This window comes from Patella vulgata, chromosome 6 (assembly GCF_932274485.2).
Source record: "Patella vulgata chromosome 6, xgPatVulg1.2, whole genome shotgun sequence".
Classification (NCBI taxonomy): domain Eukaryota; kingdom Metazoa; phylum Mollusca; class Gastropoda; family Patellidae; genus Patella; species Patella vulgata.
Genome location: NC_065884.2, coordinates 66,486,921 through 66,506,734, shown reverse-complemented (window position 1 = coordinate 66,506,734; position 19,814 = coordinate 66,486,921). Strand labels below are relative to the sequence as shown.

Genomic DNA, 19,814 nt, shown 5'->3' with positions numbered 1-19,814 from the left:
CTTGTGACGTATGATTTATATTATCACAATTATGGATAAATGAAAGTTGTCTAATACAACCTGATTGATGTGGTCTTGTGAATTCCCGATTTTGGAGTAGCGGGGACATAACTAAAAATTATAGACGGGCGCAAATGCGTTTTCCTCTTATGTGGTCCTTTATAGCCTAACGTAGGTGGCTTACCTGAATTCTAAACACGTCAGTCGTGTAGTCTACAAAGTGTTGGGGGGGGGGGGTAGACTTACAAAGTGGTCCAAAGGAATGTCTGCCGAAAGGAAAGCGAGAGAGAGGGAGAGAAATGGGGTTAACGTCCACTCGACACAAACTAAGTCATTTCGGGACTAATATATGCTTCAATTTTATTTCCATAATTCGCGTGCGCGTAGGGGTGGGAGGAAACCGGAGGACCCGGATAAAACCCACGAGGTTGGACAGGCGACCCTACTCCTTGTCACGTACAACCGGGGAATCGAAACCACGCCAGTTGACTCAATAACAGACTTTAAGATACAGCGCGCACGTGCTAACCATTCAGCCATCCACCCCCACCCCTGCCCCACGAAAGGAAAGCTCTCACGGATAAACTATGAGTACGCCAAGATGACTCTCAGTGTTCCCAAGCGCTTTTCTACTCTAGAAGAGCTAGAATGAGATAGAAATTAAAGACTGGATTGTTTAATCTCTCGGGGAAAGTAGAGTGTTCAACTCTGTGACGAGTTGAAAGTACTTCGACATCCAATGGGCAGGATCCATAAGAGGTAAGTCACCTAGAGGAAAATGAAATGAGGTCTAACGTCCTAATTTTCTACACCGGCTGTGTGCTATGGGGGAAATTTTGCCCGGACAACGGCGCTGCGTCTTACTCGCTTTTTTGTCAAATAACAACGACTATACCAGGCGTGCTTCCTGGGGCGGGGCAGGGGGCCGCCCCCACCCCTTCAGCACCAGTGAGACTGATCATCACTGTTCAGACCAGCCCCTGCAGCCAGCAATGGGATTCCCAGATTTTAGTTTCTGTTTAATGAGGCCGCGACGAAGACTCTGGGGACTACACCAAACCACTAATGCATGCGGAACTCTGATGATTACCCTTTGCTCCAATGTATGCCGCCACCCCCCTCGACAAAATCCTGGATCTGGGCTTGTATTCGTTGTCCCTTGTCAGACAATCTGTCCTGCGCCACTGACAAGGAGGGAGGGGGGGGCACGCCGGATTATCTGGATGAACATTTTTGGCCAACACAGGGATCGAAAAGCTTTTTACTCTAACCGTGGTTAGACAAACCTACTTGAAGGAATGTCGGGTGACCTTGAAGAAGGATCATTTGTGACGTAGGATAGGTTAATGGCAGGTCAACGCCTGAACCTGTATAAATGTACCAGCTCACGTACAAAGGTGATGGCGACGTTCTCGGTTTCGTATTTCACAACAGGCGACCAGCGAAGAACAACCTAACCAGCCTAAACCGTACTACACTTACAGAATGGGAACAACCCAACAAGCTTTATAGTTTAAATAGAATCGGGGGATTCCCTTTAAAGCGAAAATAGCATATTTTCTAAGTCAAAACATAATTATTGATATACCTATTACTTAATAGGTTGTCAAATCACTAGTATACAATCATAGGAATCATCTTAGCACTAAAAAAAACCATTCACATAAAAAATTGACAATAGGTTGTCAAATCACTAGTATACAATCATAGGAATCATCTTAGCACTAAAAAAAAACATTCACATAAAAAATTGACAATAGGTTGTCAAATCACTAGTATACAATCATAGGAATCATCTTAGCACTAAAAAAAAACATTCACATAAAAAATTGACAATAGGTTGTCAAATCACTAGTATACAATCATAGGAATCATCTTAGCACTAAAAAAAAAAAACATTAACATAAAAATTTGACAATGATAGCCATGTTTGTTCTTCAAAATGAAAACAAGTATGGCGGTTGTTTAGGGCGTTAATATCTTTTGTTATTTAATTATTTCTGTAGTTTTGTAATGGGAGTTCAGCTTTAATCGTGATATCACATATGGCTGTATCATTTTCTCGCTCTTTGAATGCCCATCCTATCCCACCATCTGACGATAAAGGACAAAGCACGCGACCGTGACAATTTTCTCATAAAAAGTGTTGTTTTACAAATTTTTTTTACGTAACTGAGCGTTGGGGGGGGGGGGGGGAGGGGAGAGGGGGGGAGAGGGGAGGGGGCTATCTAGATTCGCCCACAGTGTATATAGATGCCATGTATTTTAAGGCTTTAATTAGCATGTTTTAAACATATATCAGTAATATGACTTTAAAAAATGCAATTCACTTTAAACCATTTATATTCACATGTCTTTTAAAGCGAGAATTTCATATTTTCTAAGAAAATCAAAACATAATTATTTCTATGTATTTTACTCAATAGGTTGTCAACTCACTATTATACGATCATAGTTATCATTCTCACACTCAAAAATGTTTCACACCGGAAATAATAACACAATTACCTCATAATTACCTCCCTTGTTTTTCTATTCCCTACCATTGTATAGCTATCTTCGAACGTTTGAATTTGAAGTTGAAAATGATATTTTTTCCAATTTCTCAACTGGCAATAGTGAATTATAGGATTAATAGGATTATTCTTTATCAAGGTAGGGACTGTTTATACATAGCATCGATTTGAAGGCTTTATTTTAATACATTTTAAAAATATAACTTAAAAATATGAAATTGTAGCTTTAAATGACGTAAGCGTCTTAATATAAACAGTGAATGACCGACGTGCTGTTCTTAATAACGAACCGTAAATTTAACCTACACGTTATTTTTATAAAACAAGAGTCCGGTTTAACACACACCGCATAATACAACGTGGGACACCGGTCTCCATTTCCAGATGAAGACTGACGGGTTTAAGTTGTCTGAAAACGTATCACGTATATTGAGTTAGTTCCTCGGCCCTAAGGTAGAGTTTTAAGGGCTTTTAACACAAGATTAACCAGTCTTATTCTCCAAAATATAATCAAGATTGGCCCTTTAGTTTTTAAATAGACTCGGCGATTCCCTTTAAATGACGTAAGCGGCTTAATATAACCCGTTTATATTTCCTTTACGAAACCAATAACTAGTAATACTAACACCCTGGATACATTTTGTTCATTCTTTTTGATATTATGTGTAACTTTTGTGATTAGGCGTTTTCTAAGGTATATATACCAATGGACGATAATCAGTCAAGGTAGGCTACACGTAACTTATTAAACATACATTATGCAAAAGCTAAATCTGCCAATTGCAGGTCTTTCTTTAGGTCTGAAATGTTATCTAAACTATTTATTAGACATTAATTAACTTATCCAGACCATAATCAACTCTCGATGTCATCGCTAGCCTGTGATATTCTAATTGATATTAAGTATACACAGTTTGAGTTTAGACTTTCTTACAATAAAATGTTTTACGGTATATATACGAATAAAACGTTTATAAACCATATATTGGGTGAAGCGACAGTGGCCTAATAACTGGCTGTTCACCATTTAGTTCCTGGTGTAGACGGGGTGGTTAATCAGCCCAATGATCTAATGTTAGATTTTATAGTCTGGTCGGGGTAGAAAATTTGTGGGAAGAAATTCCTACCCAAATGATTTCTTCATTTTCTGAAACAACTATGTCCCTAGTGTTCCAGAAAAATTTTCCCCGCCAATCGGAGTTGAGCAAATTTTTGTACAGCATTTTGAAATTTTGGCCCCCTTGGTCAACATAATGAAACTGAAAACCATTTATAACTTCAAAAATATCAATTTTACAGCCTAGAAATATATTATCAACATAGGAAAGTGATACCAAGGAATCCAGAAATGACGTCAAAAGTAACGTACGATGTCACCGTGACGTCAGAATACAAAATGGCGGAACTATTACGTCACTGTGATGTCAAAATTCAAAATGGCGGAGACGTGTTGTTAATAAAGCAATAACAGCAAGCAAATAGACAAGAGGAATATTCTGGACACCATAAAATATTCATTCGGATCATTTGTTCTACCCCGTACCAAATTCATCTTCTAAATCAATGCTGATTTGTTCGCTATTGAGACAACCCTCCCCGTGGCATCCTCCACACGCTTCAACACATTTCAAACCATTCTGTGTACAAGAACATGACGAGCATTGGTGTTTCAACGATTTACATTTACACCAGATGAAATTCAGAACGTTGTCTGGTGCTGATGGAAGAACAGTCGCGATGGGAACGTATCTACTATCTATCACTTGCCAACCCCAATTCACAGGATCGACGCCATCGTCTAGTTCATCCCAATTTCTAACCTGAACATGAATGCGGTGAGCATGCTGCTCGGCCGCGGCAGCTGTTGGAGGAAGTCTATTGATTTGAATGGAAATTTTTTCAGCAATCATAGCTTTGTACCTTAGGTACCGGACTTTAGTCAGAGAAATCTCATTTTTGTGACCATACATTGACATTGCACAGAATAACCTTTCCCCAGCTTCAGATACTTCGGACTGGGAACTTCCAGGTGAAGCTATTGTCTTGCTAGCTTCCTGAAAGATGTCACTGTTCGTATGTTTAAGAAGTCCCAATTTACTGAATCCGAAACAACCAGATTTCCCTCGCCAAATTGTCGTATTTGGTTCATAGCCGTCGAACACGACGATTGGCGAGGGAAATCTTTTTACAAATGACCGATAGTTTTCTAAGATGTTGGAGATATTCGTACCCTTATTCCACCTTACAAAAATTAGCAGACCTCCATCAATGACAGTTATTTCACTGGTGAGCGAAGTGTTCGAAACGGGTGAAACGTTCTTGAGCAAATGCTCAGCGAGATCGGACTTGGTTACATGTCGCATGGAAGCTCCTGCAAACAGTGAGGACGGGAAGGCACTCAACTCATATTTGAAGAACTGTTGAATATCTGTACCTGTGCGCTTTGCCACCGTAATACATCTTTGAAAAAGAACTTCTGGTTGCACTCGCACTGTCTTGCCTTGAACTTTAACACCTGGCTTCAGGTCCCTCGCCAATCGTCGTGTTCGACGTCTATGAACCAAATATTAAGGATCATCAGCACGAGCGCCGAGCTGCTACGTCTAAATATAGGAGCAGTGACATTTCTCTGAAATTGGACACCACAGTTATCTATAGTCAAGCTCAGTTTCTGGCCAACATTGAAAACAAAATCCGTCTAATCAATCAGGTAGTCAACGATCTTGAATTTTGACATCACAGTGACGTCATAGTTCCGCCATTTTTTGTTCTGACGTCACGGTGACGTCGTACGCAAAGCCGTGTATAGGGAAAGTTACGACAACTCATTTACAGGCGCCATTTTGGTGTCCCAACTATAACGCCATAAAAACTATGACGTCATGGCGTCATATAGCTTTACTTAACAAAAAGTTTTATTTTTTTCTTGGTATAACGTTTTACGGGCTACAATTCATCCTAAACAATTTGCAAAAGAAACCAATGCAGTTTGGTTCAATGATAAATATGTCAGACGAAATCATACTCAAAATCGGCCAAAATGACATGATTAACAGAATTCAATTGGGTGTTCTTCAGGAATTTTCGGAGAGCGATATCTCGTAATCAGTGTATTTTAGTGGTGGGGGGGGGGTGTAAATAATTTCTTTTTAAATTCTTCAAACACAGAGTGGTTATGCAAGCGAAATGTGTGGAAAAATCGAATTTGACAAACATCAATAAAAAAAATGTATTTGTCATTTGGTGGCGGGCATTTCTTTCAATATGACTGCCAAATTTGGTGAAAGAATATCACTTTAAAAAATAAAAATAAAAATGAAAAAAAACAACATTAATTTGATAATAAAAGGGCAGATATAATCTCAAAAATTTAATTTCGAGAAATCTTGATGGTAGAAATTCACAATGGCTGGCAAAATGAAATCCAAATTGGTGGAATTTTAATTAATCGTCATTTCTTTCAGCTGGGTATGACTTTATGTGGTATATTAATCCCGAAATGACATTGTTGCTCTTAAATGAATATATTGTTAACGCGCTTTAAACATCTAGATGCAATAGACCTATTGTAGAAAATTTTAGGTACATTGAAATGTTGACAGTAAAGATAATATCATAGTTTTTAGTTACACATTGTTAACCAACCGCCCATAGATCCTTTAATGATAATAAATCATATACTTTATTCAGCTCGACGCAATATTTAAAATGATTAGATGCAGTTCGTTTAACTTGAATGTAGATATTATATCTATGTTGCATATATAGGACCTTTCCGTTGAATCATATCATAGAAGTATCTTATTTCATAGTTTTACGTATTTGTTGACATTATAAAGGTGTACTTGTTCTATTGTTCCATTTAGCCTATGCATTTTCTTGTTTCACTTGACTAAACAACTAAACAAAAATTTTTGTAGGAATGTATAGAGGCTTTTATAGATTGAACAAAAAGCTGATAAATATTGAGATGTGTGGAACATGTTCGGGGCGATTTGTAACAAATCTCAGACACGATATATATTTGATACTAGTTGAGCATCAGAACAACATGATTATTTAATTGGAAATGGGGCGCAAATAGCCAAAAGAGTCGGATAAACTCTAAACCAACTGCGTCTCCTTCACTGGGCCCCTTCAATGTCTGTCTACCTGTGGAATAACATGTACATTATTTGTATCTGTTAAATTTGTGCGGTTTATATATTAGATTAATATTATTATTTACCCATGGGCGGGGAGTGATAACGTCTTACCCCAAACAAATTGCAAAAGAAACCAGAAAGTTTCGGAGAGCGATATCTCGTATATCAGTAATGTCACTGATGAAATATATGCCCGAGACACATGTCACGCTTTATTTAAATTTTACCGATTTTACACCGATTTTAAATTATTTATCCATTAGTCAATTTAAAGAAATTTCTATTTTCGAAAAATTGATGATACAATTAATGATCGATGACAGAAAACTGACACACAATCCGGAATGACTCCAGACCAAAAATCATGGAATTTCAGGCATTTATTTTGCCGGCTAGAAGGCAAAAAGGTTGTATCTCCCAAATTACTATTTACATTTACATTTTTCACTTTACCCGTCTGCACAAAAAATCTGATTTTTAAAAGCGTATGCAATTTAATAGCGCTTTTATTTGGTGTATCTTTTATAGCACTTTCTTACGAATTAGACTATTCTTATAACAATAATGTGCGCTTTCTGCATAATAATAATAATAATAATAGTTTGTTCAGCTATACTTTTCGTTTAAAAAATGTATTCTATGACATATCTATATACATCCTTGTCGGGGGCAGTCAACTTCGACACAACAATATGATAGGACATAAAATAGATAGTGAGTAGGTACAAATACTTGGGACCCAAGATGGCGTCTTACTACACTTGAGGTCATATTTTCTTGACGTCATATGAAATTTCTGGCTTCACAGTTGTCGCAACTTTATCTATATACGGCTTTGGTCGTACGTTACTTTTGACGTCATTTCTGGATTCCTTGGTATCACTTTCCTATATGTTGATAATATATTTCTAGGCTGTAAAATTGATATTTTTGAAGTTATAAATGGTTTTCATTTTCATTATGTTGACCCAGGGGGTGAAAAGTTCAAAGTGCTGTAAAAAATTTTGCTCAACTCCGATCCGCGGGAAAAAATTTTCTGGAACACTAGGGACATAGTTGTTTCAGAAAGTGAAGAAATCATTTGGGTAGGAATTTCTTCCAACAAAGCTGGATTTGTCACCTTCTCCAACCAGCCTATTATATTCTGTCAGTGAGTCAAGTGGGGTTATTTCGATTCGTCACACGTGTTTGGAAAGGATAGGATCCCCTGCCTAACCTCGTAGGTTTCCTACCACACTCAAGGAAATCATTCATATAAAATTGTTTTATAATCATCTAATGGTTTGGATGCAGCTATGGCGGATGTGGCACCAGGCAGGATAAGCTTATTCTTCCGGACACCTGTTACCACTGTTCATCATGTATTTTGTACACAGAGAACAGTCCATGTGCTGATTACACTATTTTGCGTACACCGTTTTTAGGAGTTCGAATTTTGTCTAATGGTTTCGATTGTTTGTACATAGTTTTATTTTATTCATAACATGTTAGTCCCGAAATAACCTATTTTGCGTACAGCGTTTTTTAGGACTTTGAATTTTGTCTAATGGTTTCGATTGTTTGTACATAGTTTTATTTTATTCATAACATGTTAGTCCCGAAATAACCTATTTTGCGTACAGCGTTTTTTAGGACTTTGAATTTTGTCTTATGGTTTCGATTGTTTGTACATAGTTTTGTTTTATTCATAACATGTTAGTCCCGAAATAACCTAGTGAGTATTGAGTCGACGTTAAACCCCATTCACCTCATTTCACTTCTCTCTACTCGTGTATTTAAAATTACTAATAAAAGCTGTCAGTTGTTCGATGACTCACGTGTCAAGTTACCTTTGACTTTTGACATGTTCATATCATTCAGCGTACCGATGGGTTTCATATTTTATTCTAGGGATGTCCATGTTAAAACTTAAACAAATTTAAATCAAAATTCATGTGACATAATATAATGATTATTACAATAATTAATAAGAAATACCTGCAAAGATAAATCGACTCAATACCCAAGATATAACGAGTATTAAAGGATTTTATTATACTAGAGATGATTTTAAACATTGAGTTCGTCACTTCCTATTCAGGAAACCTGTATTACTCAGCTATCGTAGCAATGATCTCTGTGTTAAAATTATATTTGGAATGTGTTTAACCAGTTCTATCACATATGTGATAATGACTGGCACCAATATTGTCCTTTAAAAGTAGTTCATTCATATTAGATGAAAACCCTTTATTTTTAGCATGATCTTAGCAGAAGGTGGCTGATGGGATGGCATGGGTTTGTATTAGGAACAAAATTTAAACTGCTTTTGCATCGCAAATTGTTAAAGTCAGTAACACCATTAAAAGTATAACTTTACATTAATCAGTTAAAAGAAGTCAGTAAAATACTTTACGTATTTCAGATTTCGGGAGGTTAACCAGGTAACAGCTTTTTACCTAAATCTTACATAATGCAACTTTTATGAGTAAATGAAGTCAGTAACTCGTTTTATGTATTTCAGAATTGAGGAGGCTAACCGGTTGAATAGAATCGAGGTTGCGCGGGCATATCTTCAACAGATGCCAAACTCACCAGAAAATAAAAGAGTTCGTATCGAATGGTGCAAAGAGGCTCTAAGGCTGCGACATTTGGAGCTTACAAAATTGTTATACATAGATGAGTTGATTTACGACAGAGAAGGGCGTCTGGATGATATTATTAATATAGAACTGTTATCCAGTGCGATTGAATCAGACTTTGTGGAAGGTTTTGAATTTTTACTGCATCGTGGATTGTCTTTTGAAATCACCAAATGTGGGTTTTGGTGTGCGTTGTTTGAAGCTGTTCGAAAAGAGAAAATAGGAATACTTAAATATTTGTTATCATTTCCATTTCTTTGTGTTAATTCGACATTTGACGAAACTATTCTCATGGTGGCGTGTAAAAAGAAAAACTTGGAAGTCTTTTCTGTTTTGTTGAAACACCCAAATGTCAAGGACGTTATTAATTACATTTCGCTTGACGAGGGTCTTTCAATTTTACATCTATGTATAGATAGGGCAAACTGTGAGACCACGTGCCTACTGTTTGTAATGATGTTAGTAGAAGCAGGGGCTGATGTAAATATTTTATCCAATGAATTTACAACTCCTTTATTTACTGCGGCACGTAGAGGATTTATGTCTGTTTTGTCATATTTAGTAGACCACGGAGCTCATGTTTCTGTAGTGGATTTGAATCTATATACTGTTCTTCATCACATTATCACCAATCCAAACACCATTTTGTTTGTAGAGAAATTAATAAAAGCTGGACTAGAAATCAATTTACAAAATAAACTCGGTGAAACTCCATTATATCTAGCTACCAAGTACAGAAATGGATGTGCTGTGAAAATACTGTTAAATACAAATGGCTGTGATGTGAATTTATCTGACAAGGAAGGGATCACACCACTTCTTTTGGCAGTAGAACAAAATGATGTCGGAATCTTCAAACTTCTACACCATCATGGCGCTACTCTCAATAAGAAAAATGGCTGCGAAAAGTCACCACTACACCTAGCAATACAAAACAGCAATACGAATATTGTTGATATTCTATTGTATAATCATGGCTGTGATGTAAATTTGTCAGACGAAAAAGGAATCACACCCTTGTTGCTGGCAGTAGAACAAAATGAGATCGGAATCGTCACACTTCTACAAAAACATGGCGCTGACGTCAATAAGCAAAATAGCCGCAGAAGATCACCGCTACATTTGGCAATAAAAGAAGGCAGTAAACAAATTGTTGATATTTTATTAAATAATCATAGCTGCGATGTGAATTTATCAGACAAAGAGGGGATCACACCGTTGTTGCTGGCAGTAGAACAAAATGAGTTAGAAATCGTCACACTTCTACAAACACATGGCGCTGACGTCAATAAGCAAAATATCCACGGAAGGTCACCGCTACATTTGGCAATACAAAATGGCAATGCAGATATTGTTGATATTTTATTAAATGATAATGGCTGCGATGTGAATTTATCAGACAAAGAGGGGATCACACCGTTGTTGCTGGCAGTAGAACAAAATGAGATAGAAATCGTCACACTTCTACAAACACATGGCGCTGATGTCAATAAGCAAAATAGCCGCGGAAGGTCACCGCTACATTTGGCAATACAAAATGGCAATGCAGATATTGTTGATATTTTATTAAATGATAATGGCTGCGATGTGAATTTATCAGACAAAGAGGGGATCACACCGTTGTTGCTGGCAGTAGAACAAAATGAGATAGAAATCGTCACACTTCTACAAACACATGGCGCTGACGTCAATAAGCAAAATAGCCGCAGAAGGTCACCGCTACACCTGGCAATAAAAGAAGGCAGTAAACAAATTGTTGATATTTTATTAAATAATCATAGCTGCGATGTGAATTTATCAGACAAAGAGGGGATCACACCGTTGTTGCTGGCAGTAGAACAAAATGAGATAGAAATCGTCACACTTCTACAAACACATGGCGCTGATGTCAATAAGCAAAATAGTCGCGGAATGTCGCCGCTACATTTGGCAATAAAAAAAGGCAGTAAACATATTGTTGATATTTTATTAAATGATCATAGCTGCGATGTGAATTTGTTGCTGGCTGTAAACATTAATAAAACATTAATAAAAGCTGGACTAGAAATCAATTTACAAAATAAACTCGGTGAAACTCCATTATATCTAGCTACCAAGTACAGAAATGGGTGTGCTGTGAAAATACTGTTAAATACAAATGGCTGTGATGTGAATTTATCTGACAAGGAAGGGATCACACCACTTCTTTTGGCAGCAGAACAAAATGATGTCGAAATCTTCAAACTTCTACACCATCATGGCGCTACTCTCAATAAGAAGAATGGCTGCGAAAAGTCACCACTACACCTAGCAATACAAAACGGCAATACGAATATTGTTGATATTCTATTGTATAATCATGGCTGTGATGTAAATTTGTCAGACGAAAAAGGAATCACACCCTTGTTGCTTGCAGTAGAACAAAATGAGAACGGAATCGCCAAACTTCTACACCAACATGGCACTGATGTCAATAAGCAAAATAGCCGAGGAATGTCACCGCTACACCTGGCAATACAAAATGGCAATGCAAATATTGTTGATATTCTATTAAATGATCATGGCTGTGATGTAAATTTGTCAGATGAAAATGGTATCACACCATTGATGTTTGCTGTAGACATCCGAAACACAGAACTCATCAAACGTCTGCTTGAACATGGAGTTGACGTCAATAAACAAGATAACGGCGGTAGATCAGCCATTTCTTACTGCTTCCATAACCATGGTCTTTCCCACCGTTCTTTCTTCTGGGATAATTGGGAAACCATCGATATAATGAAGTTGCTGGAGAGTTTTGGTGTGGAATTTAGAACACAAAATCCGGGCAATAAATTAGTAAAAAACATTTTGAAGATTTCCGAAATTGGATATTTTCAGCATTTAGTTGATTCCAATAAGATCAATTATGATAATATTGATAAAAATGGTGATAATATTTTACATTTATTGGCCAGGATGTGTAATTCCCCTGTAATTCCCTTGGATGTTTCTTTAGGCGTCTTTCTGAATGATGAAGGCGTTGATGTTAACCTCATAAATTCAATGGGTAAAACACCATTGATGGTTGCAGCTGTTTTGAACAACGTCCCGTACATGAAAGCCTTGTTGGATTACGGCTGTAAGACAGATACCCAGGATTGTCACGGGCATACTGCTTTACATCTCTGTGTTGTGGGAATCGCGTTTCGTCGAAAGAACAAAGGCTTTTTTGGCTATGAACTGAATCAAGAATGTTTAGACGCTGTATTGTGTAAAGATATAGATGTTGATGAACAAGATAACGAAGGACGGACCGCCTTAATACTGGCCGCTAAATTCCGGGAAGATAACTTGGTGAAAAAGCTGTTAATAGCTGGTGGAGATGTTAAGATTTTAGATAAATCGGGAAAATCAATGCTAGAATATATGGACTTCTATAGAATAATAGATCTTAAAATCTGTAAGTGCATTATGCGTAGTGGTGGTGTGAATGTAAGAGACAGAACAGGGAGCACTATGATGGACTACGCCTTGTATTTTTTTGAACTGCATCAGTTATCTCATGCCCAGGAGATAATTTCCTACCTAGTAGCTGCAAACCATTGCTTGAAGAATGGGCATGACTGGAGTTATTTCGATCAGATCGAAGATTCCACATCTAATATAATTAGTGATCTTAGGAAACTGATGTATGAAAGTGGAGCCGAGAGGGTCGACATTGTTTCTAAGTTAATTTTTTTACTAGACGAGGACAAAGATATGGACACCGACAAACAGACAAGTGAATCATTGTCCAAAGAATCGGAATTTCATTCATTTTGTAATAACTTGTCCTTAAAGTCAATGTGTAGGAGAGTTATTAGGCAACATTTGGGGTCAAACATACAAGAAAAGGTTACACAGCTCAAGCTTCCAATAATAATACAGAATTTTATTCTATTAAAATCTTACTTGGCAGATAAATATTTCAGTCTAGAAACAGATGATGATGATGATGATGATGATGATGATGATGATGATGACGACGACGACGATGACGACGACGACGACGACGATGATGATGATGATTTGGACGCTTTGTGTCTAGATTATTACCATCGATACTATGAACCTTCACCATCTTCATTATTCTCATCATCACCATCATTATCACCACACTCAGCTGTATCAAACTCATCATCATCATTATCATCACCACACTCAACTGTATCAAACTCATTATCATCATCACTATAGTCGTCTGAGTTTACGCGTGGTCGCTATAAGCGTACCGTAAGAAATTCCACCAGTTATATTAATATACAATAACACTTCTCGGAACCGTGTCTGACATGCTAAATGTGGAGCTCTTTATAGAAAAGTTAATTTCAGTCACGGGGAAAAGGGTCAAACTTAATGCTAATGTATGCACAGAAATCCGTACTGAGAACCGTCCGTTATTATCAAACTTATCACTTTAGCAATGTAACAGGGACAGATTCTTGAATTTTGTCGCGGCCTGGAACGGTTCCGTACTCGGTACGCTGATCGCGACCAACGGTAAACGCAGCTATAGTCACTCTCAATCATCAGCAGCAGTCATCACCACTGTCATCATCATACGATCGTAGTCGTCTTGTTCCTCATCTCAGTAACACCTTTCATCTTTTTTAATCAGTTTTTCAAATGGATCGATATTTTGTTAAGAGTTTGGTGTGCGATATGTCTACCTGAACCCACTTGTAAATTGGGGCCGCACCTTTATAAAGGAGGAGTTAGTAGTTACAATCACAAAAAGAACATTACAGAAGTTTTATGCCTATTGCAGATGGGGGGGGGGGGGTGGATGGCCGAATGGTTAGCACTGCGCGCTGTATTATACGGTCTGTCATTGAGTCAACTGGCGGGGTTTCGATTCCTCGGTTGTACGTGACAAGGAGAAGGGTCGCCTGTCCATCCTCGTGCGTTTTCTCCGGGTCCTCCGGTTTCCTCCCACTGCTAAAGACCCCTAACACAAGTGAATTATTGAAATAAAATTGAACCATATGTTAGTCCCGAAATGACCTAGTTTGTGTCGAGTGGACGTTAAACCCCATTTCTCTCTCTCTCTCTCTCTCCTTTTGCAGATCTTTCGTCCGGCTTCAAATGTTATATAAATTATTAGTTACACATTTATTCACATGACAAGCCAATAATCAACTCTCTAGACAACTGGATGGTCGAGATTTATATGTATTTAAACATCCGCGAATTCAACGATAAAATGGAAATCGAGGCTAAGTCGCGGTTGTCAAGTGCCGTTTCTACGATAATGAACGATCTACGCACTATCTTAAAAAATTCATTACTTCGTTCAGAATGAAGTAATTTGAATGAAAATTTCAATATATTCATTTTGCATTATCTATTTTTGAGCTATTATAGCAAGAACGACCAGCTCTTTATCGCAATCTTACATAAAGTATCTTTAAACCCTTTAAAAAAAAAGAGAGAGAGAGGGGGGGGGGTAACATACACTCCACACAAACTAGGTCATTTTAGGACTAACATATAGTGTGTTTTAATATATTTAAGCTGGTCCTTTATAAATAGATAGTCTTGCTAGGGATAAGATAACATTCATTCAAATGCGCTCTATATCAGACATAACTTGTGGAGGGTGCTCGGTTGTCAGTCCGGAACGTCCCGAATTGACAGCATTGCAGTCAAGTGATATGAAATTCAGCCCTGTGACAATTCTGCCAGTTCCGACAGCTGAGGTGGTGGGAATGAAATCGTGACGTATTTTAAGTAACAAATATGTTTCAGTTGTCAGGATTGGTTGAGATATTTTTTTATGCAGTCGGCACATGCGTTGTACTCAGCAATTCCCCCTTTTACTTGCTAGACATTATTTTTGGAATTGAGATAAATCAATTCCGGAACGTTCAATCAAGTATCTCCATGCCATAGTGTAGTAGATTCACACAGTATATTAACTAAATGAATGGAAATAATGTACATCAACTGTTAAATTGTTACTATTATTATACTACTCTTTTTACAATTGTTCTAAGACTTTTAAATTGAATAAATATTAGTAAAAAAAAAATGGCAAACGGTGACGTTATATTGTTATCTGGAGAGATGCGCAATAGACTGAAAACGGAAACGTTTGAATGTAAATCAGTTTATATACATTCATATTACATTATTATATCCGTTGCGACCCATTTGTGTCAATTTCTAGATCCCAAATATATTCGTCAAAAAAAAGTAGGGGATATTGAAATGCAAATATTTATGCAGGTTGCGATATGATAGTCATGGACATTTGACATGCTTTGAGAGTATGTTCACAGATGAAGAACTTATCGCCCCAACAGAACCACTGAGCTGCACATGCGACACTCAATAGCGCCATACACGTGGGGGAGGTTCATTGTCAAATTTGACACTTCAAGGAAGGGTTGATGAAAACTGCCGCGTGCTGGTTAATATATCAATGTTCGTTTTCCTATCGGTTCTTACATAAGATTTGCTGTTTATCGTATCTTTGCTTTAGCGTGTTACGTTTAACTTGATCGGGAGACGTCAACCGACAACACTGCAAAAATTGGCCGTGGCACTGCAAGAGGAGTGGGTTAGATTGCCCCAAATCGTGATTGGACGGTTGATTCGGAGCATGCCACGACGAATTGCTGAATGTCTGAGGATTGGTGGAGCAATTACTCATTATTAAGACAATAATGGTTACCTCTAATAAAAACAGCAGTGCATTTCCGTAGTTTTGTATTGTTTCTGAATATCTCCTACTTTTTTGAAGAGTATATATGCGATTTAGCTTCTTTAACTACCTCTATACCAAGGAAGTTTTAAGTGTAAAGTGTACCACTTATTGTTATCGAAATATTCAAATATCTAAAACTAGACTTGACATCAAATCTGTATTTGGAAGTATTCTCTTCAAACGAGATGATTAATTCGTTCAAACGAGATAATTAATTCGTCCAAACGAAATAATTAATTCGTCCAAACGAAATAATTAATTCGTTCAAACGAGATACTAACTCGTTCAAACGAGATACTAACTCGTTTCAACGAGATACTAACTCGTTTAAACGAGATAATTAATTCGTTCAAACGTGATATCAATTCGTTCAAACGAGATGATATATTCGTTCAAACTAGATAATTAATTCGTTCAAACGAGATACTAATTCGTTCAAACGAGATACCAATTTGTTCAAACGAGATAACAATTCGTTGAAACGAGATAATTAATTCGTTCAATCGAGATACCAATACGTTCAAACGAGATACTAATTCGTTGAAACGAGATACTAATTCGTTCAAACGGATTAATATTTTTTTTTTGTTTGGCACTAATGGGCCACCGTACTTTGTCACTGCAAAAATCCCTTGAAAACGTACACCCGCGTGTTATCATGTAAACGAAAATTTAAATTTCATCACTTTCTTGCCCGATCGTGGTTACACCTACAGATAAAACGGTAAAAGTTGGGGACAGCTGTTATCGCTATTGATGCTCTGATCTATGTAGTACAGTAGTCGAGCCTTAGATTTTCGATTTGCCTTCCTGTTTTCATGTAGTGTGAGATTTCTGCGTCCTACGTACATGTCCGCCATTTTATTTTCAAACGTGATAGTGCAGACCATTCATATCTTTCGACGAGCGATGCGAATAATCATTAAACTGACAACTTTTACCGGAACCAGCACCGGATCGGGTGGGGGGGGGGCAAAGTGGGACAAATGTCCCGGGCCCCCCAAATTTAGAGCCCCCCCCCCCGACGGAGCCAATCAGTACCTGGGCTGAGAGCGCGAGGATTGGGGGCCTGGGCAGTAAGGTTTATTGGGGGCCCCGGGACTGGTAGGTACCTACAGATATTCGGGGGCCCAGAAAATCGCTGCCTAAATTGTCTCAGATGTACTGAAATTAATCCTAATTTTAAAATAAAATTCATGGAGGAAAACACCCCAGGCACTCAAGGGGGCGGAGTACATACTAGTACGATCCGCGGTCAGTACGTACAATTTGAACAAACAACAATGGGGCCCCCATTGTCCCGGGCCCCCCACAGGGGAAATCCGGCACTGACCGGAACATTATATCGACATGTAAACGTTTCATTTACATCACCATACATACAATTATGTCATATTCCGTTTAGTAATAAAACACTTCACCGTTTTATAAACAGTTTTTTCTTTAATGTGTCTTCCCCCCCCCCACCATTTCAAACGGTGAAAACTCGTTTTAGTTAAACATACATTATGCAAGATCTAAATCTGTCTATTGCAGGTCTTTCTTTAGGCCTGAAATGTTATCTAAATTATTAATTAGACATTAATTAACCTATCCAGACCATAATCAACTCTCGATGGCATCGCTAGCCTGCCATATTTAGTGGATTATGAGCCGGTTTACTGCATAACTTTCCTTCACGATTTTATGATTAAATGGATAATCGAGACTATGCTGTTTATCGTACTGACTTTAGTAATGATGATCGAGGCTATGCGGAAATTCCAATCGCTTAGTTCTCGGTTCATAAGCTACATAAATATAACAGGAACATAAATATAACAGGAACATAAACAATAACAGGAACAATAACATCAATAAAGTACATGAATAGTTTAAGATAATCATTCCAGCCATTTGACACGGCAGCGACAGAACTCGGGTGAGTCCATACGCCGGTCTCCGCTCGTCTGTCCCCTGGTCTCAGTGTTAGTCAACTCACGGTTATATACCTTTCAACATAAATAGTTTAAGATAGCCACGGCAGCGGCGGAACTCTGGTGAGTCCATACGTCGGTCTCCACTCGACACAAACTAGGTCATTTCGGGACTAACATATGGTTTAATTTTATTTCAATAATTCGCTTGCGCGTAGGGGTCTTTAGCAGTGGGAGCAAACCGGAGGGTCCGGAGAAAACCCACAAGCTTGGATCTTAGCAATGGTCGTGTCGCAGACATAGGTATAGTAGTTGCGTGTGATGGCGGCTTAAGTTGAATTGTGATCGTGACAAATCTAGTATATAACCACTGTGTTCATTATGTTGTCGGCGACATATAAAAGAATTTTTGTTCAAATCACTTGGTCACTGATAAACAATGAAAAATGTTGTTAAATAAAAGATCAGTACGTATATATTAATGTTAAAGAAATTATTGTTGTTTTGTTGGAGATATCGTGGTGATTCTTTTTATTGTTGTTATTCAAACAGTGGTTAGCGGAATATATTATTGAAGCAATGGTTACGAAATATCGTGGTGTTGTTTTTATTTTTGTTATTAAAGCAGTGGCTAGGGGAATATATTATTGAAGCAATGGTTACGAAATATCGTTATGTTTTTTATTGTTGTAATTAAAGCAGTGCCTAGCGGAATATATTCTTTAAGCAATGGTCAAGAAATATCGTGGTGTTGTTTTTATTTTTGTTATTAAAGCAGTGGCTAGGGGAATATATTATTGAAGCAATGGTTGCGAGATATCGTGGTGGGTTTTTTTTATATTTTTGTTATTAAAGCAGTGGCTAGGGGAATATATTATTGAAGCAATGGTTACGAAATAACGTGGTGGGTTTTTTTATTGTTGTTATTAAAGCAGTGGCGAGCGGAATATATTCTTCAAGCAATGGTAAAGAAATATCGTGGTGTTGTTTTTATTTTTGTTATTAAAGCAGTGGCTAGGGGAATATATTATTGAAGCAATGGTTACGAGATATCGTGGTTGTTTTTTTTTATATTTTTGTTATTAAAGCAGTCGCTACGGGAATATATTATTGAAGCATTGGTTACGAAATATCGTGGTGGTTTTTTTTATTGTTGTTATCAAAGCAGTGGCTAGGGGAATATATTATTGAAGCAATGGTTACGAAATATCGTGGTGTTTTTTTTATTGTTGTTATTAAAGCAGTGGCTAGCGGAATATATTCGTGAAGCAATGGTTACGAGATGTGGTGTTTTTGTATTGTTGTCATTCAAGCAGTGGCTAGCGAAATATGTTCTTGAAGCAATGGTTACGAGATATCATGGTGGGTATTTTTATAGATGATATTAAATCAGCGACTAGGGGGATATATTCTTGAAGCATGGTTGTGAGCATTTTCAGCCCAATAACCATACATGTCGAATTAGGTAAAAAAAAAACCAGTACAATATCTGTCCTAAACCACAGACAGTGGGTTGGGGGGGGGGCGGAATATCCCGATGAACGTTTAAGGCCAACACAGCGTCTTACTCACTTATCCACCGTGGTTGGACAAAACTAGGTGGATGAATGACAGGTGGCCTTGTATAGGGCGATTTGTCAGGTAGGCCGAGCTTATACTAATCGCAAGACAACGCCTGAGCCACGAGTATCAACAAGAGGGGCTACGAGCGAGACAGACAGATGGACCTGTCCACCTACTACCAGCTATCGTACAACATTGCATTGTATCAATCCTTTGATAGTACCTTTTTACTATACCTGTGAAAAAAGCGACGCGTGACATGACGACGTTGTTCTCGGTGTCGTATTTCACAACAGGCGACCAACAAGCTTTATACTTTAAATAGAATCGGGGATTCCCTTAAA

General features: G+C 37.7%; 1 protein-coding gene across 1 annotated transcript; it reads left to right on the top strand.

Moving 5' to 3' along the window:
* Window positions 1-10,255: 10,255 nt before the first annotated feature.
* LOC130013218 (putative ankyrin repeat protein RF_0381) lies at window positions 10,256-14,810 on the top strand. Its single transcript, XM_056101966.1, has 3 exons — window positions 10,256-10,266; window positions 11,265-12,061; window positions 14,797-14,810. Exons 1-3 carry the CDS (start codon window positions 10,256-10,258, stop codon window positions 14,808-14,810), a joined length of 822 nt encoding a protein of 273 aa, XP_055957941.1.
* The last annotated feature ends 5,004 nt before the right edge of the window (window positions 14,811-19,814 follow it).